The sequence below is a fragment of the Lingula anatina genome, chromosome 10 (assembly GCF_051362555.1).
Source record: "Lingula anatina isolate TDL-2025a chromosome 10, LinAna3.0, whole genome shotgun sequence".
Lineage (NCBI taxonomy): Eukaryota > Metazoa > Brachiopoda > Lingulata > Lingulida > Lingulidae > Lingula > Lingula anatina.
In genome coordinates, this window is record NC_141776.1 from 4,961,064 (window position 1) to 4,985,168 (window position 24,105).

Sequence of the window (24,105 nt, forward strand, 5' to 3'; positions counted from 1 at the left end):
CACATTCGCCGAGCGAAAAATGGTTCAAAAACACGGTCGTGTTACGGGACGCCGATCGGACCATCAGCAACAAGAAATAGATGCAACCAGGCAGGGCTTGTTAGAGGAAATGTGTAAAGTTGTGTTTGGCAGAAATTGGGATAATTATTGAAAAAAAAAAAAAAAAAAAAAACAATGTCGGCCATGAAAGTGCATAAATGCAGCCAGAACTGTACCTCGCGGTATACCAGCATTTAGGTTGAAAATGATATAGGGCTTAGGCTATGTTCACATGAAAAATCTAAATTCTAAAAACCTAGTCTGTGCCCTGAATACCCCGCGGCGTAATTAAATAGCAGAGCGAGCGAGTTACTTCCAAAGCTGTAATTAAATCTCGGTTGCGTTTGGAGGAAATTATGGTACCGGCTCATATCTCATAGCTGAAATGAATAATTCTGAAAAATCAAAATGTTATAAATACTACAGCCCTCACGTGATCTCAGCTTACTATTGTTCGCGCGAGTCTAACTATATCATTAGCTCTTCTTGCTTATTTTTTTTTTTTTTGCACATGTACTGATATTTTACGTCACTCGATGAAAGGTTACGCTAGGATATTGGCTCAAGTCTTTTCAAAGCAATCTTGTATATGATTTCAGTCAGTATTCGACGCAATGTTCACGTCAGAAAAAGTCCAAAACACAGAAATTATCACCATCGTAGAGCAAAGTAATCATTAGTTGTCAGGTTAAAGATTTGATAAACATGCGCCTCGATGCTAGGCCAGATGGCCCAAGTTGCATGGATCTATAAAATCTGACTATAAGATTGATCGATAGTTTGACGGTTGCCGTCACAGGTAGCAAGCAGCGGAATGTTTCTTTTTTTTTTTCGTATCTCCAAATGTTAAGTTAAGAAAATCAAAAGTACATGTATAGCAACAAGCAATTCAAGGAAAAACGCGTAGTTTGAGAAAATCCAATGTGTCAGAAACGAAGGCGGGGCATAGACCAAACCACCGGTGCCGATGAGTGCAGCATCAAAATCCTCAGAAAAAATATATTTTTTGTTCAAAATGTAAAAAGGTTATTCCGTTAAAAGTTAGATACACATTCAACCAATAATTAGACATAAAAACCCAAAATGATGATTTTTGAAATGAAATGTTATTTCAGTACATTCCCCCTTAACTTCACTCCATCACATTTACAGCTGAACTTATTCCTCCTTGTGTAAGCTGACCTTGCGAGGAAGTTTATTGGAATGTATTTCTGAATAACAAGTTAAGAAAATTCACTAGTTCACTAAAGACACAAAAAAAAAAAAAATATCACTTTTACTTTAAAGCACTGTTTTTCATATTTTGATAAAGTTCGTTACAGTATTGATGTCTATTTAATCTTTTCAGGAATCAATGAACAATATGTGGATAATGCAGTACTGTTGTTGATGTTAATAGGCTAGAACTTATCATTACCCATGGCAACATACCCGTTATATCTTGCAGCTGCCGTAAAATTATTTTAATACATTATGTCATATATAGGCCTTTATATAAACATAGTATCACGTTTTTAATAATTGATATTTTAAATTACGATCCATGTCTTGCATCACGATGACCAGACAACAACGTTGAGTCAACGTTACATTATGACGGCGTTTTGATGTGGCTGGATCAACAATATTGATTTGACGTTGAATTTAGGTAGATCAACGGTCCGGCCTGTTTTCAACGTTGATCCAATGTCACTATACCTGCTGGGAAATGATGCATATGTGGGCACAATTAAATAACCAGACATCCTTTGATCACGCTCAGTTCTGGTGCACTTTTGGGACAGATTTATGGTGTTAACAGTATTGCGAATTCTATTATAAGTCATAAGTACATGTATAAGGCACAAACAATGGAACTTAATTAACACGGGTTCTAAATGTCTATAGTTAGGCACCATGAGTGAAATTCGCCAGATTCTATTTCCATTGCCAGATTGTCAAAACGAGAAAAATAAAACACGGTGAGTTTATGGATTGTTTTTATAAGAATGTTTAATGAAAAAAAAAAAAAAAAACATTGCTGACCTTTTATGAAAATTCTCCCCTTGCTTTATAAAGTTCCAACACGTATTGTCCGTTTTAAGGTTAGAAATACTATCATAAGATCTTTGTAGTAAGTTAGTACAGGAGGAGTGACTTGCAACATGCAGGGGCTTGTTTTGCCAATCTGGCGACGAAAGAAATAATCTTTTTTCAATTTTTCTTTAGTGATTTACTTTTGATGGTCGATATTATGACCAGATCTTGAGAGAAAGTGTACCTTTTCCTTTACCTTTAATGTGTCAGTTTTAGGCGCGTACATCACATCTTTTAAATAACTAAGATACTTTTAACCTATTAAATACAGCCTTTGCGCCATCAAAAAGATGCGCAATAATGGTTAATGGGGCATATGCTTTATAACGGGCTTTGAGAAAACGAAAGAAGTTCCCCTGGCTTCTTTTAACACATGTCTTTAGATTTCTGTGAGTTACAATTAAGTTATCCTTTATGGGAATCCCAGTAACAATGTATCACTTAGTTACGGATCCGTTTCTGTGGTGATACTTGCGCTGCCATGGTAACAGCATCGATTTTGCATCTTGCGTACCCATGGTAACGACATAATTGTTCCACCGGCAATGAACAATAGAGAGCCGGTAATGTAAAGTGTCAAGTCGTAAGAACCGGTTAAATCGTACAGACTGCCTGAAATAAAACAGAATAAAAGTATTTAATAGGTTTTAAAGACGTAAAATGGCTGACTGATATAAACAGGCTAGCAAATAGCTAGCAATTATATCTTGACATATTATCTGTGGCACTGTTTTATCATTAATTCAAAATACTGATTTATTACAAGTATCATTAATTTTATTATTTATTTGTACGAGAAAAAATCAATAATTATTTGCAATTCCGTAGGAATAATAAAAATACACCCAAAATTAATATTGACAACTCGAAAGCATAAGCACATACTTCTCCTACAGTATGTATATAGTTATAACAATTATAGCACTGGAATATAATATCATCAGGCATTAATAGTAAATATGAAAAGAAATAATGTCATAATGATTCTAGGACATCCCCCCCGGACTAAACCCCCCGGAACCCCCCCTCCCAAGAAATATATATTTGTATATACATATATAAAGTAGAAAGTGTAAAGTTTAAAACATTTCATCCATTTTATTAATATTTTAAGTGTGATAATACAACTTCATCATGAAACAAATTATTTCAGAGCAAATTCCCTTTTCATTGACTACAAGTACAGGAAGATTTATTAAATATCTAATCGAAGTATAACCACCTATCCTTCAGGTAACGGTGGGGTAAACAGATGAACAGGTAAACAGATATTTTATGAATATTTGTCCTGGGGGGGATTGTCCCGGGGGGGGGGTGTCCGGGCGGAATAGTCGGGGGGGGGGGGGGGGGTTGTCCGGGGGGAATTGTCCTGATACCGTCAAAATTTATGGCTGACATACCTCCAGTCGATAACAGTAGGGAACCCAAACCTACGGCTACCATGGTGAGTCCAAATGAAGGTCCGAGTTTCTCAATACCGACTAAATCTCTCAGAACAACCGGGACCAGAGAGATAGTGGTACCTGTAGAACGAGCAGAAATACATTGTATTCAAGTGCCTTGTGTGATTAGATTGGATGGTATCAATGTTTTAAAAATGTTTACCCATTGTAGCAAAAATATCTGCATGGGTAAATGAAAATGTTCAGTAGATACAATTATAAATAAACACACTATTATATAATGGAATACCGTAACTATATATATACTCAAATAAAAGAAGGAGATATGTATTACATGTATTTATATGAATGTGTCTTATTAGGGACTCTTATTTAGTATGTTTTTTAGCTTCAAGAAAAAACATAAATTTTAACAATATTGAGTACAGAAAGGAAGAGGGTATACCTGTATTAAGAGTAACATGCCTGCAAAATAAGATGCACGCACAAACAAATATGCACCTATGTATATAACGTACATCTTTTGTGTATATATATATATGAACAGTGCAAATAACTCATGCTGCTGTACAATTAAGTATAAAATAAAGACTCTGAAAAGTTACCAGGATCTCACTTACCCACGGTCAAACCATAAAAACCGCACACCGTCGCAATCACATTGTATCCCGTCAAAGACGGCAGCATGGAAACAATGACGCCTCTCACCATTATACTTGCCCCAAGCATATAGCGTCTGTTAGCACACCGGAAGTCTGCAAACGCACCCATCACGATTCGAGCCACTGTGTTAGCAACACCTACAATTGACAGCAGGAACGCCGCTTTGTTCACCCCTATCCCCACGTCACGAGCTATATCTGGTATGTAAATATGGAGCACCACGAGTCCTATTTGGATCATTAACATACACACTAGCCACACAACAAAATCAGCTCTTCTTAATAAGGATACATAGATCACATTTTTGAAAAACTTCGTCGGTCTGTCGCAGCAATTTGAGGTATGTTCTGATCCGTTTCCCTCGTTGCTCTTTAATTCAGATGTAGGGATCAGAATGCTGAAAACTATTCCTGAGAGAGAACATCCAGCCAAAACCAGAAGTGCGTATCGCCAAGAAAAAACTTGAACGATGAATTCTGTGAAGGTAACCATTGAAAATGTCCCAACACCTGATCCGCACACAGCAACCCCCATGGCTAGACTTTTCCTCTTCTCAAAATGATCCTGGACGGAGACAATGCTTTGAAAAAACATCATTCCAAAACCGAGGCCAGTCAAAACCCCGTATGTTAGATACAGCAAGGACAAGTTTGGCGCTAGGGAACTCACGCCAAATCCCGCCGCGGCAACGATAGAACCAGTGATTCCAACAGCTCGGTGTCCAAATTTTTCTGATAGGGAGCTCGCTATTGGACCTAAAAATATCCAACCAGAATACGTCTAAAGCATTCATTCTTTCAAAAGTGCGTAGGACTGAATTTAACTTTTATAACCTGTTTTTTTTTTCAGAATCTTATTTCGTAACTTACATGTATAACAAGTCGCTTTGATGAGAGTTACACCAAGTTTATATACAGTAAAACAGATTGTAACATAATAAAACCTTGACATAAAAGCACTCCGAGAGCGCAGACCTCCGCCAAGGCAGCGATTTTTTATTATTATTGATTATTGGTTGATTATTATCCGGATCACCACCAAAAACTAACCACTTCTAAGTTAACCCATTTCCCACCTACCCTGAAAATTTCATCAAAATCGGTTCATAACTTTTTGAGTTATGTTGCTGACAAACAGACAGACAGACAGACAGGGGTGAAAACATAACCTCCTTGGCGGAGGTAAATATGCCAAATCCAGTATAAAATATGTTTAATATTTATCTCTCCCTCCCTCTAACAGAGACAGAAAGTGATAGACTTAAAAACGGGACTTATTCCAGCTATAAATTATTTTAATTAAAATACATAGGAAATTATTGTTTAAAATCGAAAAAATACTGTTAGCGTATTGGTGTATGTTAAGCTCTATAAAGCGCTATAAATGTTTGGTTTACTCATAGTTTGCCAGCTTACAAACTTTAAATGTCTGTAAGGTAATTATTATCAAGAACAAAATTAGTTCATTTACATCAAACACAATTTTGAAACTTGTCATTCTGTTAAATTTGTTCCGTTAATGGGAATATCTGTCCATTTGATTTGTCTTCGTGTCGACTTTACATGAACAATAAACTCTAAGTTTGGCTGTTAACTGAGCGTTTATTTTAAGCTCAGTGTCATTGCTACAATGAGTAGGCAGATTTCTACTTTTAAGGTACGAAATACAAACTGTAGACTCGTATGTCATTGTTTACGAAACCACTGGGGAAAGCTGCTGTCATGCAAATTTGATCTGAGGGACAGGGAAGAGCTGGGTGCGTAAAAAATAGGTGTATCCTACCCATAACCCAGCTCAGAGCTATTTGGACGGCACCAACCCATGACGTCGCTGACCTGCTCTCTTCAAATTCGTTCAGCAGGGCGATGTAGAGCACACCGAAAGAGTTGATAATGCCGTCTACGATAAAGTGAATGAAGAATGATGCCAAGACCACCAGCCAGTCAATGCAACGGTCGGTCCGAACTACAGCATTCTCTTCCATCGCTGGTTGTCTTGATTCCGTGAAGCTTAGGGCAGGCGACCAAGACCCTAAGCTTAGCCTGCGTTGTACACCTGTAAAATATAACAATAATGGATAACATTTTTCTTTCTTCTCCCCATACATTTTTGTAGTGTTGAAGCATCTTGTATTAGCGAACTGACATCTCGTAATGTAGGCGCAGTATCACTGCAAAACAACAAACATATTTTAACCCTTTTTAATTGGTTTTAGTTTTTATAGTTTTTAGTGTAACAAATTACCTGGACAGTTAGATTCCCCTCCAGTGCGTCTCTGACTTAGAATTTTATGCATGTTAGAACTATGTTCTTCTACATCACCATCAGGGTTGTTACCGGACGTGTCACCTTCTATTGCATAGTTTTTAAATCCGTCATTGGTAAACCAAACTTGTACTGAACTTTCAAGCACAGCCGTACTCGGAGATGAATCAACCATATCAACACCCTTGTTTATTTGTTCTTTACTGAACTGTAACTTTCAAGGATGGAAAAGACGGTAGTCTGTCTTAAAGTAAGACGTCCTGATAGACCCCCTTTACACAGAGCTGTGACCCTAGTGGTACGCTGCAGAATGGATGTCTATAGTGGTCCCTCTATCAGTTTAAAGTACGAATAGATACGTAATAGATGCATTTTTACTGTTAATCTTGATGATGTCCCTACCGCCATTCACTGTGCTTCCTTTGATCTCAACGGAAAGTCAGCTATTGTTGTAAATAACAGACCAATATCATGGCAACTTGCTCAGACAAAGAAAAAAGCGTCGAAAAAATAGGTTAACATTCAGCCTTATACGCCCTTATCAAATATGCATACAAAACTTGTGTTGCGTCCTTATTCTCAATTCAAAAACCGTTTCGTGGAGCATGATAAATAGTCTATGTATAATCATCATCTGTATATTCTACCAGTGCATTTAAACCATAAATATCGCAAATACGTTTTACATCTCATGGCCCATATTTTAAACATATAATAAATGACACGTCATGACTTGTAAACCTTAATGTAGATGTACAAGGTTAGTCGTACATGAAAATACGTGCATTGCATGGTTATACCTATATATAAGCAAAAAATAGCTCGGTTTCATAACAGTTACCAGGGCAACTGGATGAAAAACGTAACATGATGGGAGTAGTTTGAGACTTTTCAATGAGTCCGCGTCACGAAGTAGAGCCATTTCGTCACACCTCCTATGGACGAACTAAAATGACGTACAATGAACCTTGCTAAGGGACTCCTATCAAAAACAAACTAAACAACTTTGCATTTGTCATTTTATTAAGACAAAAAAGGAAAATGTATGCGCTTACTCTTGTGTTTAGGGATTAAGCAAACAAGAAGAAATTTGATTGCATTAAGTTTACTAGTATTAGTAGTATTATATTTGGAAGTTTGAACATTTTTCGATTTCAAAATGAATATCGAAGGGGGATAGGATTAAAGTTCGAGAAAAAAACCTGAAAGGGCGAATTTTAATTTTTTCTTTCAATATCATTTGTAGAATTATGGAAAAGTTTATCATTTAAAAACAGTATATACACACACTCCAGTATAAACCTGACGAAAAATATCTAGATGCATCTTGAAAAACGACGAGAAAATGGCGGTCTCAGACCCTCTCCAAATGTACAGTAGATGTAATTTACCGGTGATACCTTTTTCTGAAAATAAAAACACAAATATTCTAACAAACAAAAATTAGAAAGCTTTTTCTCCCACTGTACCTTTTACACCGCCTTCCTGGAAATATTAACGTTGACCTTGAACTCCAAATGCATTATGGGAGTTCCTAATTTCAGCAAGAACAGATATTTCTAGCATTGTATTCTCCCCGAGCAGAAAAGTGTCACCCCTACAACACTAATGTACATTGCTTAAAGGGTACTCATATGTTAAATTTTACTATTATATAACAATCAGTTGTCCAATCATCGTGTAAAATGGGGATGTGAGGAGTAGAACATTGACCTACCCATGTACGTTATAGATAATTGAAATATAACTTTCATATTTTTTCAGTACACGGTGGAGGTACCCTGTATAATGGTCTTACAGGCAATTGCTGAAGGGGAGAAAGGAATTTAAGTAAGGATAAATGCCTCGCTTAAGCTTAAAAAACATGTAAAATAAATAAATATTTCCTCGAATGAATTTTTTATTTCATTTTATTTACTCACCAGTCATTATTCACCAAAAAGTACTCTCAGTCAAAGTCAAACTTTAGATTAATATTTTTATGACTAAACAAAAAGACTGTCTCGAGCAGAGATTGATGCAGATTACGGAAGTATGTTGATAAACATAACATATACAAAGGTGAGATTTACAATTTGAGGAAAAAAGGACAGAAGTTAATTATTGCCTGTTTTACCAGATTTGATTATATTTTGTATCTCAGAAAAAAAACAGAAACTTAAAGTTTGGCTCCAAAAGCGCCTGTTTATTCCCTCAAACACGTTCATGTAACATGTGTATGTGTGAGGTTGTGATTGTGTTAGCGTAGTGTGTTCGTCTCTTTCCGTTCGTGTTCGTGTATGGCCGTTTATCTATAAAACGCGCCCTTTCTCTTTCGCGGCACATTCGTCCTACCACGTGTGTCACATACACTAACAAGAAAATATTGACTTGATTCTTTTTCTTTTTGCTATCTTTGATATCATAGAGTTTTGTTTTATTTTTTTATAAAAATAAGTATACTTTACTTCGTTTAGTTGATGTTATTTCATCTCAGATATTCTTTATTTTAAGTCTTAGTTCATTTAATTCATTCTATTAGTTTCTTTATATTGTCAACACGTTTGTTCTCTTACGTGTGTGTCATAAATTTACATATCTTGTGAATAAACAATAAGTTTATTTCAAACTCACGTTCTCGAGTCGTGCAAAAGTCATTGTTACATCTGTTACATTAAAATTATTTCTATACAACCTTGTATGGTGGTTTTAATCTAGGACGTAGGATGTTTCGTATGTCCTAGTTTAAATGTTGCAGTACACAGATATTTCACAGTCAATTCATGGTTGATCTGAATACTTATAGACTGCAGTCAATCAGCCAGTTTCAACTACCAACGTGCTCTAACTCTAGCACATAATCTGATACAGTGTGAATAAATACCAACCAACAGTAACAGAAAATAATCATGTATAACATTGGTAGATAATCATATATTGGTGAATATTCAAAGGAAAAACTCGCATTTAGTTAAGCTGACCTACCTCCAGCCGATAACAGTAGTAACCCAAAACTATTTTTCTAACATAGTGAGTCCAGATGAAGGTTTCTCGATAACAACTTTAGCGCGCAAGCAAATTGTTAAGTTAAACATTTTTTGTCTCTGGAGCTTCCATAGAGAACCATTTTCAAGATTCTGTTTCTGTGATATTTGCGCTGCCATGGTAACAACATCGGCCCTGCAGGTCACGTATCCATGGCAACAGCAGAAGAGTTCCACCGGCAACGAATAATAGAGAGCCGGCGATATAAAAGGTGACATCATAGGAGCCGAATAAATCATACAAACTACCTGAAACAAAAGGTTTTAAATTACTTTAAATGAATTCCATTTAAAACACATGTTTCAATGCATGTGACATAATGGGTAAATAAAACTAGATATATTGTCAGCAGCATTACAGATTTAGTTATTATTATTATTATTATTATATTCTCATGGAAAACAATATATCTGCCATATTGCATTCCGTACCAAATAATGTACATAATCGAACCCCTTCAAAATATTAAATTGTGTAAGTTACTTTACCAGTTTCCAGTATGAGCACATGCATGTACCTCCCAAAGAAATCTGCCATATACAGGGTAGTATGACTTCTAAAAAAATAGGTTATCCCACATCCCATTCCATCTGCTATTATTTACAAATGATAACCTCACAGGCGTAAATTGATATAAAAAAGTGCTTTCTATTCCAGATACCTGATCTAACATGCCTCAAGGATGGTTGCGCCATCAGAACAGTGTGTTTCTGCAAAATTCACTCAGAGAACTTTTTGTAAACAAAAGCACGCAAACTGGAGGTGGGACCATCTTTTTGACCAAATGTGTAGGCCTAACAGAAAAAAAATGATTGAAACAACACTCCCCCTTCCCTAATTAGGCCACATACCTCCAGCAGATAACAGTAGGGAACCCAAACCTACGGCTAACATGGTAAGTCCATATGAAGCTCCAAGTTTCTCAATGCCGACTAAATCTCTCAGAACAACCGGGACCATTGAGACAAAGATGCCTGTAGGAAGAGCAAAAGTATTTAAACTTGTGCAATGTGATTATTTGATCTTAGATATGTCTAGAAGAAGGTCTGTGTTCGTTTATTTAAACAATATATTTTTGTTCATGTTTTTTGTGTACTTGCAAGTCCACTTATTACAAGGTTTGATCAGTTTGTTAAAAACTATAGAATGTGTCTCCCTTTTTTGCCAAAAACACCACCAAACGAAGAAGATAATGATAATTATTTACTATAGAATGAAAAATCTACTTATTATATAATATAAAATAACGTTTATTTCGTTCTTAACAGACTTTTTAGCAAGACTTTTGAGACTTTTGAGCAAGAATGGCTAATTCTTCAAAAGCTTTAGTTTCGTGTATCATGTGTTTAAGCATCATATTGAAGTGTAACATCATAGTGTGGCAGCCAAAGCAAAACATAAAAACCTTGCATAATCAATTTATTTATATTATATTTTCAGTGTCAAAATACCATACTGCTGCACAAGTTAAGTAAGAAAAAAAAATAGCACCACAATTCCACTTACCAAAGGATAACCCGTAAAACGTGCACACCGTTGCAATAACGCCGTACTCCTTCATAAACGGCAATATGGAAACCATGACGCCTGCAATCATGACACTGGTCCCAAACATACAGCGTCTGATACATGTAGCATCGCTTACGTCTGCAAACAGACCCATCACGACTCGAGCCACTGTGTTAGCAATGCCTACAATCGACACCAGAAACGCTGCGTTGTTCACTTCTATCCCCATAGCTACAGCTATATCTGGTATGTAAGTGTATGGCACAACGATTCCTATTTGGGCTATCAAAATGCACACCAGCCACATTACAAAATCAGCTCTTCGGAGCAAGGGGGTGTGGAACAGGTTTTTGAAGAACATTTTAGTTTTGTCACAGCGGGATACGCTCTGCTTGGTCTCATTTCCCTTGATTACTTTTAATTTCAGTGGAAAGTACAGCATGCTCAAGCCAATTCCTGTAAGAGAAAACCCCGCCAGTACAAGAAGAGTGTACCTCCAAGAAATGTTTTTAATGAGGAATCCTGTGAAGGGCGCCATTGAAAATGTCCCAACACCTGATCCGCACACTGCAACTCCCATAGCTAGACTTTTCCTCTTTTCAAAATGACCCTGGACGGAGACAATGCTTGGAAAATACATCAGCCCAAAACCGAGGCCAGTTAGAACCCCGTATGTTAGATAGAGAAACCACATATTTGGTGCCAATGAACTCACGCCAAACCCCGTCGCAGCGAGAATAGAACCAATGACTCCAACAGCCCGGTGTCCAATCTTGTCTGAAAGGGCGCTTGCTATTGGACCTGAAATGTATATTCGAAATGTGTTTAAAGCAGTAAACGGTTCATATGCCACTAAGGCCTAAATATCCTAATTATTACAGTTCATACTATTCATAATATATTTTGGCTTGTTTAACATCGATCTGTCAACTGGACATTGTACGCCGTGTTATTCACTGTAAATAACTTTAATTTTAATTCAAAACGAGTAAGCAAAACACATCGTCGTGTCTGAAGTCTAATTAATGTTCTACAGCTGTAAAGGGATTTTATTTCAGAAAAACAGAAGTTAGTCACGTTTACATCTGGCAACATTTCTCTCTCTTGTGGTGATTAAAGAGAAAGGGAGTAGATGAAAAGAATTAATGATGGATTTTGAGGTCAGTTACGCAATTCTTGTCCAGGAATTATCTTCAAAACTTAAACTTTACATTGTTTCTTTCGCTGTACTAAGATTGTAAAGGCAAGCTATATCGTTTATCTATTTGTCTATGTATTAATTAGACTTCAGACATGACGATGTGTTTTGTTAACTCTTTGTTTACAATACCTTCTCCGACCTACGAACCGTATCAGTGCATGCTTATACTAAACCATACCTATGCCCCAGTTCACAGCTATTTGAATGGAGCCAACCCAAGACGTCGCTGACTTGCTTTCTTTAAATTCAGTTAACAGACTGATGTAGAACACGCCAAAAGAATACATAATCCCGCCAAAGATGAAGTGAATGAAGAAGGATGCCAATACCACTAGCCAATCGATGCAGCGGTCGGTCTGAACTCCGGAGATTTGTTCCATCGATAGTTGACTAGAGTCTGTTAAGCTTGTTATATTTGACCCAGACGCCAAGCTCAGCCTGCGTGGTTTATCTGTATAAAAAGAAAGTGCTTATGTCGAATATTTTTTACACGTGGGGATTTTGAACTTGGCGGTTCAAAATGTCAATCTGTTACGGATTTAGGTTTGTGAACTTTGACTTTATTTTTAACCAAGTTATTTATTTTCCAAATTTGAAGAAGGTTAAATTGAAGTCCTATTTGACACATGCTTAAGTAGAGAAAGTAACGACCATGCCGGCGCAAAGAAACCTTTTTGTTTCAAAACCAAGTCTTAATGCTGGAAACGTCTGCTCTAACATTCAGTATGGAACCCAATGCGTTGTGACACCAAGTAGCGAAGGTGCGTCTTTAGTAAAAAAAGTGATTGAATGAGCACCACGTTTATTTTAAAACTGTACAGCCCACAAACTTTTGGGAACTAGTTGAATAAATTACCTGAATAGCCATTTCCTTCTGCAGATATTATCTCCCTCAATTCACCATGCCTTTCAGAACTATGTCTACCTACATCAACATCACAGTTGTCACCAGCTGTATCATCGTCTGTTGTATCTTTGTTAAACCCGTCATTGGTGTGCCCCTCTTGTCTTGCAATTTCTTCTGCAGTGCTATGTGGGGATGTATCAACCATCTTAACGCCTTTGTGATGTGTTAAAATATTCGGCCTTCAAAAAATGGAGCAAGGCTCTTTAGAATATAAAGATAAAACATTAATATTTAATTTAAATTTCCTAAACAGAGGCGACGGAAAATTGTTAGCAAAGACACTTACACAGAATGTTTCCTTTTGCTTTTAACACCTACGTTTTCTGCGCATACAGATTAAAATGCATTGATAACCGCAATGACATCGCTTCTAAAAACACGTTTTAAATGCATTAACATTCCATTATTTAACCAAGCACCTACGTGCCTGTTTAATGTCCCTTTGAAAAATTATTCTTCCTATCTATATGTATATTACATGTAACATCTGCATTACTATCAAGTTCATTTATTTACATTTTTTTCGCTTTCAACCGACTTCGTGCTCCTTTTTTAAACAGATACAATATCGACCTTAACTTAGTTCACCCCATCTGTGTCCCCATCGACTGGTTCAAGAAAAAAAATATAACACATACAACTTATTTGCGAATCTCCTCAGTGGACGGCTGCATCTCTATGCTTCCTGCTTCATAATCAGGCGAGATATACGTGTACCCTAACTTTCTATCCTATTACCTTTGACGCGTACTTGTTCTAGCAGTTACAAAATTGGTTGAAGATCCTTTAACCGCTTTTAATTTGTACAGCTAGAAGGACCTCCAGTACAGGGTAAGGGAACTCAATGTTAGAGTTAACCTACTTGTTAATAAGATTCACGAATTATATACAGTATATCCGGTGACTCAAAAAAGAGTGACGGATTTTAATTACCTTAAGAGGTCGCAAGCTTTTGGATTATATTTTGCAAAGATTTCTTATATATTATAATTAGTCAGCCCTGGACATTTCAACTGTTAAAGTGAAACGGTTTTGATGTAATCGTCAAATTATTGGCACATGACAGGTGTCAAAAATGCCATAGAACCTGTTAGAAGTCGCATGAGTGAAAGTGACTTTTGAGCAACCCGGTATATAATATCATATGGTGTCATTCATGCTGAAAAGTGCTCAACTCTTGACGAGGAGCTGAGTAATTAAAAAGCAAAGTCAAGTTTTTCTTTATTGCCTTGAGCTGTCACGCTCGAAGGCTCATGTGGGGCACACATGCTTAAATTGACAATATCTTTAAAACAGGAAAGCAATAGTATTTTGCATTACTAGAGATAATGTTATCCAGCAAATACAACAGTGTCTGTAGCAGTCTCTAATGTTCGTTTCGCACCTTCTAAAGATCACTCTGCGCACGTGCACACTAACTTTCTCCAAAGTTCTCAAGGTTCAGTTTTTTCGGTAATATTTGCGCTGCCATGATTACAGCATCGTCTCTGGAGGTCACGTATCCATGGCAACAACAGAAGAGCTCCACCGGCAACGAATAATAGAGAGCCGGTGATATAAAAGGTGACATTGTAAGAGCCTGTTAAATCGTACAAACTACCTGAAATGAGGAAATTTAATTACTTTAGATGACGTTTATTTACATTAAATATATTTCATTGCCCGGTGTCAAAAATATAAATAACAAATAATACTTGATATATTGTCAGTACCCAAAATGATTCCTTTATTATTATTATTGTTGTTGTTAATCTATTTAAAAACAATTTATCTCCTATCAGCAAGTTTCAAATCTTATCGCTTCAGAAAATAAGAATGAGTAATATTAGTAAATATATATAATCTGTCTAATTTAAATAAAGATCTTCCAGAGAGAGGTATAGTGATTGACCCCTCTTCTTCCCCTTTGGTCACATACCTCCAGCCGTTAACAGTAAGGAACCCAAACCGTTGGCTACCATGGTAAGCCCTAATGAAGGTCCAAGTTTCTCAATACCGACTAAATCTCTCAGAACAACCGGGGCCATAGAGACGAAGATGCCTGTAGGAAGAGCAGAAGTATTTTTACTTTGTGTTGTGTGAATATTTGAGTTTTAATGTCTTGTAGGAGACTTATATTCACTTCATGGCCTTTTTTACATCACTATTACAAGCGTTGGTTTTTGGTTAGTTTTTCAGTCTCTGTCTTCTTTTTGCCACGCGGATGTCAATTATCGTTAAGCCTAGATATCTTTTGAAATGTGATGCCCAAACGGAGCACGTATACTGCCCGTAATACCCTTTTTGTACGGCGTCTGAGCGGAGGTAGACGGCGGCCGTGCGAAATCGCACGGAATCGTACGGATTTAAGGTCATGTAATGTAGTCATGCATACTCAGCGTAGCCCATAGCTCCTTATGATTAAAAAAATCGTTAAGACAATTTCACCGGCTTTACTTATTTTATAAGCTATCATGAAGCGAACCGCGTACATTTAGAATAACATATTTAGAATCAAAATACAGTATTATATTATATGACCAATGCTTCGATCATATACCGGAAGTTACACAAGTTGAAAGAATGAATAACACAATATTATAAGAAGTTCACTTACCAAGGGTTAACCCGTAAAACGTGCACACCGTTGCAATCACGCCGTACTCCTTCATAAAGGGCAATATGGAAACCATGACGCCTGCAATCATGACGCTTGTCCCAAGCATATAGCGTCTGTTAGCGCACCGGAAGTCTGCAAACACACCCATGACGACTCGAGCCACTGTGTTAGCAATACCTACAATTGACACTAGGAACGCCGCGTCGTTTACCTTCGCCCCCATAGCTCGAGCTACATCTGGTATAAACGTGTATGGCACTACGAGTCCTATTTGGAATATCAAATTACACACTAGCCACACGACAAAATCAGCTCTTCGTAGCAATGGGAAATAGAGCAGATTTTTGAAGAACATGGAAGTTTTGTCAAAGCCTGGCAACAGCTGTTCTATTTCATTATCCTCGTTGCTTTCTAATTTAGGCGGCACAAACAACATGCTCAAGCCAATCCCTGACAGAGAAAGGCCCGCCAAGACGAGAAGAGTGTACCTCCAAGAAATGCTTTCAATGAGAAATTCTGTCAAGGCTGCCATCGAAAATGTCCCCACGCCTGATCCGCACACTGCGATTCCCATGGCTAGACTTTTCCTCTTCTCAAAATGATCCTGAACAGAGACAATGCTTGGAAAATACATCAGTCCAAAACCGAGGCCAGTCATAACCCCGTATGTTAGATACAGGAACGACAAATTTGGTGCCAATGAGCTCGTGCCAATCCCCGCCGCAGCGAGAATGGAACCAGTGACTCCAACAGCCCGGTGTCCAATATTTTCTGATAATGAGCTTGCTATCGGACCTATAATAGATTTTCAAAATGCACAAAAAGAATTAAATCTTTTATACCGGTATGTCATTAAGTCTAAATTCACACACATATAGCTTTTAATTCCTTTCACAAAGCATATGCCTTCGTTTTAGTAAATTCGAAATTTTGTTTGGCATTGTATCTATATTTATCTATGAAATAACAAAAAAATGAATAAATAAATTATTTAGTCCCCAATGTTTTTTAATTTTTAACACATGGAAAGAAACATTTAAAGTTAAAATATTGAAGTTAATTCCAGTACACATATGTGACAAATCCATCTTGAATCCTCTCTCTCTACTCCCTTTCTCTCTCCACAAAATAAAAAAGAGAGAAATATCGAAGGGGGAGATGTACTTAAATAAGATCCCCACAAGCGCTGTAAAATATTTATTAAGTTTCAAAAACGAAATCCGGAAAAGAATTTATTTTGTTGGCACTTGTTTCAACCGTACCGATGATCCAGTTCACAGCTATTTGAATGGAGCCAACCCAAGACGTCGCTGACTTGCTTTCTTCAAATTCATTCAGCAGGGTGATGTAGAACACGCCAAAAGAGAATATAATGCCGTCAACAATAAAGTGAATAAAGAAGGACGCCAAGACCACCAGCCAATCGATGCAGCGGTCGGTTTGAACTCTTGAGCTCTGCTCCATCGTTGTTGGTCTGGAGTATGTTCAGCTCCCTTTAGGTGACCCAGACACTAAACTCAGACTGTGCTGTTTGTTGGAAAAATGACAGTGCTTAACAAACTAGTTTACATGTACATACAGGTATATTGCTTTTGACGGCTCTCAATATACAACCGTTATGGTTTTAAGCTTGGCAAATATGTTTACCTTTTTCAACAATGGAGGTGCAAATGTAGAAAGTTATATTGAAATCGTATCTATAGCACGCTGAATTTTGAAGAGTTACAGTCCCACCGGAAAATAATCTTAGCAAAAGACCGTGTTTTCTCCCTACCCTACGCCGTTGGATCTGACAATAGAGCCCGTATAATATTTGTAGGGTACCTATAGGAGCATCGGTAAGCGATCCTTATCAGGGGTAAACTGGACTCCCAAAATTACAGTAGTCAGCTCAACGAAAACACACAGGGAAACGGTCCTGATCGCGGGTGTCAGTTGATCAATATTTGGGTACAGTTACATAGTCTTGACTAGAAAATGTAATTTCAATGTTTAATCGCGGTATGTGTTGGTGGATTCCACGAAGAGCAAGTGATATATAGATGCTATTTAAATGTATAATAGGTCTATTGCCATCATGCTGAAATGTGCAAATACTCAGTAAATATGCCATGTGCCATGCAGAAAAAATAAACGCCAGACAGCCGATTGGTATTAAACTAACTTAAACAGAAAGGGAGTCTCTAGTCTGTTAAGACGACAAGCGTCACGCTGTTCTAATTGAGTAATAATCTGTGCCCAATCACAGTGTACCTGACTAAACATCGCCGGTGTGGCAGGATATGCAATCATGAACCTTTATCTGTTTCCCATTACTTTGTACTGGTGACATTCGTCCCATTTACTAACACCAATACTCCGACTAGCCGTATCCTGTGCTAATCATAAGGGGCCTCGAATTTCCATTTCTAGGACTACCATTCCTGTTACACCGATGTCACAGCACAAAGCTTTCTTTGTAAGACAATGGAGCTATATAGATACCCAGCAAACATGTCACGTTCGGATCACGTGACTAGCACGTTGCTATGACGTTATAATGTGGTAGCAACGTGCTAGCCACGTGATCCGAACGTGACGTATTTGCTGTGTAGTGTCTACCAGAGAGGGCCTTCTGGCTTCTCTTGCAGTTATAATATTGTTTCAAGGATCTTCAACCAGTTTGAGCCACCACAAGAACCACTTAGTCACTTGAAGAGAGTATATATCAAGATGTGGAAGTGCACACAATGATTATCAGATTTACATATCAAATTCAGAAATAGATGCGCACAGTTCATTTAAAGTGATAGTATGTACTTGGGATGAGATCACAGTATGAGTAAACAGCCGTGCTGAACAAAACCTCTACTCAGATAGTTCCAATTGGCGGGAATCGAGAAGTGAAAAAAGGCTCAAAATGGAAGCGTTGCAATTTGGAGGAGCTCTGGTATGTAAATAGGAAGGGCACCACCAATGCTGTTCTCCCTATCATTTGTTACCTATGTAATTGTCTGAATCAATATCCAATCTAAAATCATTTAAGAGAATACTCAACTTTATTTACCATAACCGTTGCGTTTTATAAGCAGAATGTACACGTTTACCCTTTACCTATAGGGATAATATTTTAGGTACATCATTGTGCAAGTTTTGACACCATTTTGTCAAAGAAGTAATACTTAATTAAAACAAATAATTGTATAATGCATCTCCGTAATACCAATATACAAGTTTTATGAAATATTCAAGAAATATCAAAGAAAATCGCACAGCCTAATTGACTTTACTTATAATTACCGTGATACTATACGTATACTATTGAGGTTTTGAAAAAGCCAGAGTTAAATTTAAAGGTAAAATATTGAATTTATTATGACTTATTCAAAACCAATAAAAAAGAAAAAAGTATCAAATATGTATTACAACTAACCCTAACACCATTAGAAAAATTCTCTTCATGTCTTTAGGCAAGTCAAGTATAAACTAATAACAATTTGAAGTTTTCTCTGGTATGTATTATCATCAGGCCGTCTAAGTCAATTGCTTATACATTCACAAAAACATTGGCTTTGTTGTCAAGGGTCCGATCCTATGGTGAAATTTAACAAATGTTTGTGATATGCGCGTTTCCATGGCAACAGCATCGTTCCTGGAGTCTGCGTATCCGTGGCAACAGCAAAATGATTCCACCGGTAACGAACAACAGAGAGCCGGTGATATGAAACGTCAGATCGTATGAACCGGTTATATCGTACAAAAAGCCTAAAAAAAGATAAAGAGAAAGAAAAAGTTATTTTAATTCAGCATTTTTAAATAAATTTACATCAGTTTGTTTAATAGCTGACTTGATAAAGAAGAATATAAATTGGTAACAAAATCATATACGCCTTTATTATCATTGTTTCATTTATTATTTTGAAAATGAGTATTATTTATTTATTTATTTATTTATTCATGCATCCAGTTATTTTCTCGGAAAAATCTTCAGTTTGACTTATTAGGATACAACTGATAGCCAAAATATATATTGACAAACCCCGGAAACAAGTCTACCAACACGCTAGATTAAAGTCTCTTGGTATATATATATATATTCATACATTGGTGAAAAACTAAAATGAAAAAGAAAATCCATCCTGTTATAGCTAACATACCTCCAGCCGATAACAGAAGGGAACCCAAACCAATGGCTAACATGGTGAGTCCAAATGTAGGTCCAAGTTTCTCGATGCCCACTAAATCTCTGAGAACTACCGGGCAAAGGGAGATGAAAGTCCCTGTAGGAAAAGCAGAAAAGATAATGTACAGAATAGCACCCTGTGCACATGGCACATGGCACATGGACTGCATGTACATGTATATTACATCGACACTACTAGTGACTCATGTTGCTGTGCAACATACTTATAAGTGCATTTTACCTGTAGGCCTATATACTGCAAGAATAAAACTGTAAACTTACTAAAATCATACCTACCGACTGTCAACCCATAAAAAGTGCACACGGTGGCAATCACGCCGTACCCCATCATAAAAGGCAGTATGGAAACCATGACTGCTCCCACCATTACACTGATCCCAAGCATATTGCGTCTGTTAGCGCACCGGAAGTCTGCAAACACTCCCATTATGACTCGAGCCACTGTGTTAGCAATGCCTACAATGGACACCAGAAACGCTGCGTTGTTCGCCTCCACCCCCGTCGCTACAGCTATATCTGGTATGTACGTGTGGGGCACTACAAGACCTACTTGGAATATCAACATGCACACTAGCCACGCGACAACATCAGCTTTTCGTAGCAATGAGATATGGATGAGGTTTTTGAAGAACCTGGTCGTTTTCTCACAGCATTTTGAGTTCTGCTTTGTCTCATTTTCCTCGTTGCTCTTTAATGCAGGTGGAACGAACAGCATACTCAAGCCAATCCCTGAGAGTGATAGCCCTGCCAGTACGAAAAGAGTGTACCTCCAAGAAATAGTATCAATGAGAAATTCTGTGAAGGGCGCCATTGAAAATGTCCCAACGCCTGATCCGCACATTGCGATTCCCATGGCTAGACTTTTCCTCTTCTCAAAATGATCCTGAACAGAGACAATGCTTGGAAAATACATCAGTCCAAAACCGAGGCCAGTCATAACCCCGTATGTTAAATAAAGCACTGACAAGTTTGGCGCCAAGGAACTGACTCCAAATCCCACTGCAGCGAAAATAGAACCAGTGATTGCAACAGCTCGGTGTCCAATTCTATCTGACAGGGCACTTGCTATTGGACCTAAAAATATCCAATCAGGAAAGGTCCTAAGCGTTCAATTTTTTTATTCATATCTTTTAATTTTTTGAAAATGGAAACATGTGTTCATTCGACTGCATTATTGATAGCTTAAGATAAATATCTGAGTTGCAGCAATAGTGTTGTCAACTAAGCGGGTTTTTATATACGTCATACTGTACGTCAGAGTAGAAAATAACACATTAACGAAGTTTTTTTAATGTTCGTATTTTAGCTTGAGAAGGTTAGATTAGGTATAAAGTATAAACTAGGTTCGTATTTCTTTCTATGCGGAACCTTCAGGAAAAGCTGCTAAGCGTATCAGCGATTGCTCAAACTATAATAAAAATATATTTTCGTACCGATGATCCAGCTCATAGCTATTTGAATGGAGCCAACCCAAGACGTTGCTGACTTGCTTTCTTCAAATTCATTTAGCAGGGCGATGTAGAACACGCCGAATGTGTATATAATACCGTCCACGATGAAGTGAATTAAGAAGGATGCCAAGACCACCAACCAATCGATGCAGCGGTCGGTCTGAAGTTCGGAGCTTTCTTCCATCGATGGTTGTCTACGGTCTGTTGAGCTCGCTACGGGCGACCCAGACGCCAAGCCCAGCCTGTGTGGTTTATCTGTAAACATCAATGCCCATATATATGAATATTGTTTTTTCTTCTTTTATGTATGTTTCTAGTGCAGACGTCCTCTTGTACCTGGGTACTGATTACGTCATTTAAGCGCATTGTCAAAACACAATAGATCGAGTTACTTGTACAAAAATGTTCTGAGCAAAATATGAGCGACCCATGAGAATTATTTATGTAATCTGTTATCAGTTAATTGTAGATACGGCCAGTACGGCCAGTATATATATATATATATATTTAATGATATATTGTTTGGGGAGTTTGTATTTTTTGCTCAGTATATATTTCAGTATAAACTTCTCTGTATATATATACTTCTCTGACTCAACTACATGTACTTGTCTATGTCTGTTCGAACTAGACTCACCTTCATCACCCGCAAGGTTGTCACCAGACGTGTCGTCATCTATTGTATCGTTCTTAAAACCGCCATTGGTGTACCCGCCCTGTGTTGAAATTTCAAGTACGGCGGTGTTCGGAGATGTATCAGCCATCTCAGCGCCTTAGTTTGTTTGCTCTTTAATGGACTACCAGTTGACTATCCTGTATAAAAGTGACGACAATATTCAGCCTTAAAGAAAAAGTGCACAGTTCAACGCTAGGTCCTGGTTTCACAATAAATAAATAAATAAATAAATAAATAAATAAATAAATAAAAACTCAAGTGATTTCCCTGGATAAGGAAGTGTACATGTGCCTATGACAATGTTGTAACACTGTTCCTGATAGGGTAAAGGGTAAAATGTGTGCATGTGACCATGTTACGTTAGAAACAAACATGTTAGCCACTTTTATATGGAACTGGGACCAGGTAAGACTCTGTTCCTCTCTTCTGCAAAAAAAAAAAAAAAAAAAAAAAAAAAAAAAAAAAAAAAAATTAAAAGGACGCTTAGAGACCTACAAATCCATAAAATTGTGCCTGTGCTATTTCCCCTTAGCGATCCTTGTGCCTGTTTTGATAGACTATATCTGCAGGGTGCTGTCCGCCATATTTTGGGGCTAATAAATTGCAAAGAGAAAATATTATCGAAATTTATTCAGTCATGTAGTGAAAAAATTAACCCCCTGTAAAGTGGCGTCTGCAAAAGTATTTCTATATCCATGCATCCCTATGCAACAGTATCAAATATGCGCAAAAAATCCCTTTGCTTCCCAATTCGCACATGAGATAATGTTTTGTGGACACAAACATTGATCAGCAGTCAACGTATAACCAGCTTCTGTACTTTCACCATAAAGGAAGCACAATACAGTCGCTATAAGTCCCAGGATCCCACTATAACCAGTAATAAATAGCACGTCATAGCATGTGAGATTTTTTTGTAGTGGTTCATTGATTGACGTACATGTAAATATGTGTATTGCATGGTTATGACTATCAGGTAAAGATGATAGGTCGGTTTCATAATATAAGTAAACACGTCAAGCCCCTCTATGACCCAAGTTAACCTAGGACTATAGTTCATATAAATTATACGTCAACACCATTTTATGAAAAGATAAAAAATTGTGTCCGTAGATTGAAGCTAACCGGACATTTCAGTTTTAAAGTTTTTTGACCAACATTCTTATGTCTTATGTTATTCAGCCTGGTTATATTACTGGGCTAAATTTTGGACTAAGAGTTAAGTCTTCTTTAACATAAGGCATATACATGTATATCACTAGCATTACGGATTAAAAGCACATGCTTCAGACATGAACAATAAAGTAATTGACCAGGCAAGCGTTCCTCAATTTAGTTCGCTGCAGAGCTACACTGAACTCAGTTTTGCAGGTGTTTTGTCTACTACTTTAGACACCATGCCAATTGAGTTAATTATTTTGTGAAAGCTTTTGTCGCTTCAATTTTTAAATTAAAACCACACTGCCGTTCTACAAACCATCCACTGTCTGAGGTCACGGGATCGTTACGATTCAGGACGTTGCGTGACCGCGTAACTTCAAAACGTCTCCCTTTACCTCCGTAGATTGAATTATTGCGTTAAATAAACATCAGCTGGGCATATAAAATTTTTCTAACAATACCTTGAGAAGACAATCACATCACCGAATAGACGATTCAAGATAACCCAACTCTCACCTTGCCACGGCCTTGTGCATGTACTTGATGAGTATTGCCTTCAAAGCGTAAAGTAAATTTAAATAGGGAAACAGGGCCTTTATGTAAGCACAGTCACGTGGATATTTTGAACCAATTACAAATGAGTCTGGACAAAGATACATGAAAGCAGAACTGAACAGAACCAGTGAGTGTCTTTGTTCTTTGTCTGACATGCGCGCCGTACAGTAAAAAAATGCGGTTACAGGAGTGACGGTTCGGTTGTTAAATATAACTTATTTTTGTGACAAAAGGGGTGTGTCATTGTTAACGTACTGTTTAGAAGTGGTGATGGTCCGGTGTTTTATCTTTTATGTCAGTGGTGCGTCCAATCTATGCACCCCAATATAAAATGAATAAAGCAATGAATGTATTTAAATATCAAAATAAAAATAAAAATATTAATAAAATGTA

At 37.3% G+C, this 24,105-nt stretch overlaps 3 protein-coding genes across 5 annotated transcripts; all 3 read right to left on the reverse strand.

Annotated features, from left to right (window-relative positions):
* Positions 1-2,060: 2,060 nt before the first annotated feature.
* LOC106166821 (monocarboxylate transporter 12-B-like) lies at positions 2,061-4,923 on the reverse strand. The gene is made up of 3 exons (XM_086997335.1): positions 4,139-4,923; positions 3,516-3,638; positions 2,061-2,727 (listed from the first exon to the last, which is right to left on the reverse strand). The coding sequence occupies exons 1-3, from the start codon at positions 4,776-4,778 to the stop codon at positions 2,561-2,563; spliced, it is 930 nt and encodes a 309-aa protein (XP_086853461.1). The 5' UTR covers positions 4,779-4,923; the 3' UTR covers positions 2,061-2,560.
* A 4,137-nt stretch (positions 4,924-9,060) lies between these two features.
* On the reverse strand, positions 9,061-23,887 carry LOC106166800 (monocarboxylate transporter 13-like). 3 transcript variants are annotated; one of them, XM_086997331.1, is made up of 6 exons: positions 13,726-13,971; positions 13,037-13,266; positions 12,359-12,631; positions 10,977-11,780; positions 10,322-10,444; positions 9,061-9,718 (listed from the first exon to the last, which is right to left on the reverse strand). In XM_086997331.1, exons 2-6 carry the CDS (start codon positions 13,230-13,232, stop codon positions 9,555-9,557), a joined length of 1,560 nt encoding a protein of 519 aa, XP_086853457.1. In that variant the 5' UTR covers positions 13,233-13,266; positions 13,726-13,971; the 3' UTR covers positions 9,061-9,554. The 3 variants fall into 3 exon arrangements, with proteins under 3 accessions (XP_086853457.1, XP_086853458.1, XP_086853460.1); XM_086997334.1 differs by lacking the exons at positions 9,061-9,718; positions 10,322-10,444; positions 10,977-11,780; ... (1 more) ...; positions 13,037-13,266; positions 13,726-13,971 and adding exons at positions 18,706-19,430; positions 19,823-19,945; positions 20,146-20,943; ... (1 more) ...; positions 21,958-22,133; positions 23,674-23,887; XM_086997332.1 differs by lacking the exon at positions 13,726-13,971 and having other exon boundaries at positions 13,037-13,376.
* LOC106166810 (monocarboxylate transporter 13-like) lies at positions 14,521-17,307 on the reverse strand. Its single transcript, XM_086997383.1, has 4 exons — positions 16,949-17,307; positions 15,684-16,481; positions 15,006-15,128; positions 14,521-14,687 (listed from the first exon to the last, which is right to left on the reverse strand). Exons 1-4 carry the CDS (start codon positions 17,148-17,150, stop codon positions 14,521-14,523), a joined length of 1,290 nt encoding a protein of 429 aa, XP_086853509.1. The 5' UTR covers positions 17,151-17,307.
* Positions 23,888-24,105: the final 218 nt, after the last annotated feature.

What these genes read in the sequence shown, in the direction of transcription:
- LOC106166810 (XM_086997383.1), bottom strand. Translation starts at nt 17,150, where the DNA reads ATGGAGCAGAGCTCAAGAGTTCAAACCGACCGCTGCATCGATTGGCTG. An exon ending in AGCTGTGAACTGGATCATCG is followed by an intron (nt 16,482 to 16,948) that starts GTACGGTTGAAA and finishes AATCTATTATAG; the next exon opens with GTCCGATAGCAAGCTCATTA. An exon ending in CTTACTGTTAACGGCTGGAG is followed by an intron (nt 14,688 to 15,005) that starts GTATGTGACCAA and finishes TCCTCATTTCAG; the next exon opens with GTAGTTTGTACGATTTAACA.
- LOC106166800 (XM_086997331.1), bottom strand. Translation starts at nt 13,232, where the DNA reads ATGGTTGATACATCCCCACATAGCACTGCAGAAGAAATTGCAAGACAA. An exon ending in AGCTGTGAACTGGGGCATAG is followed by an intron (nt 11,781 to 12,358) that starts GTATGGTTTAGT and finishes TATACATTTCAG; the next exon opens with GTCCAATAGCAAGCGCCCTT. An exon ending in CCTACTGTTATCTGCTGGAG is followed by an intron (nt 9,719 to 10,321) that starts GTATGTGGCCTA and finishes CTTTTGTTTCAG; the next exon opens with GTAGTTTGTATGATTTATTC.
- LOC106166821 (XM_086997335.1), bottom strand. Translation starts at nt 4,778, where the DNA reads ATGATGTTTTTTCAAAGCATTGTCTCCGTCCAGGATCATTTTGAGAAG. An exon ending in TTTTTATGGTTTGACCGTGG is followed by an intron (nt 3,639 to 4,138) that starts GTAAGTGAGATC and finishes CTCGTTCTACAG; the next exon opens with GTACCACTATCTCTCTGGTC. An exon ending in CCTACTGTTATCGACTGGAG is followed by an intron (nt 2,728 to 3,515) that starts GTATGTCAGCCA and finishes GTTTTATTTCAG; the next exon opens with GCAGTCTGTACGATTTAACC.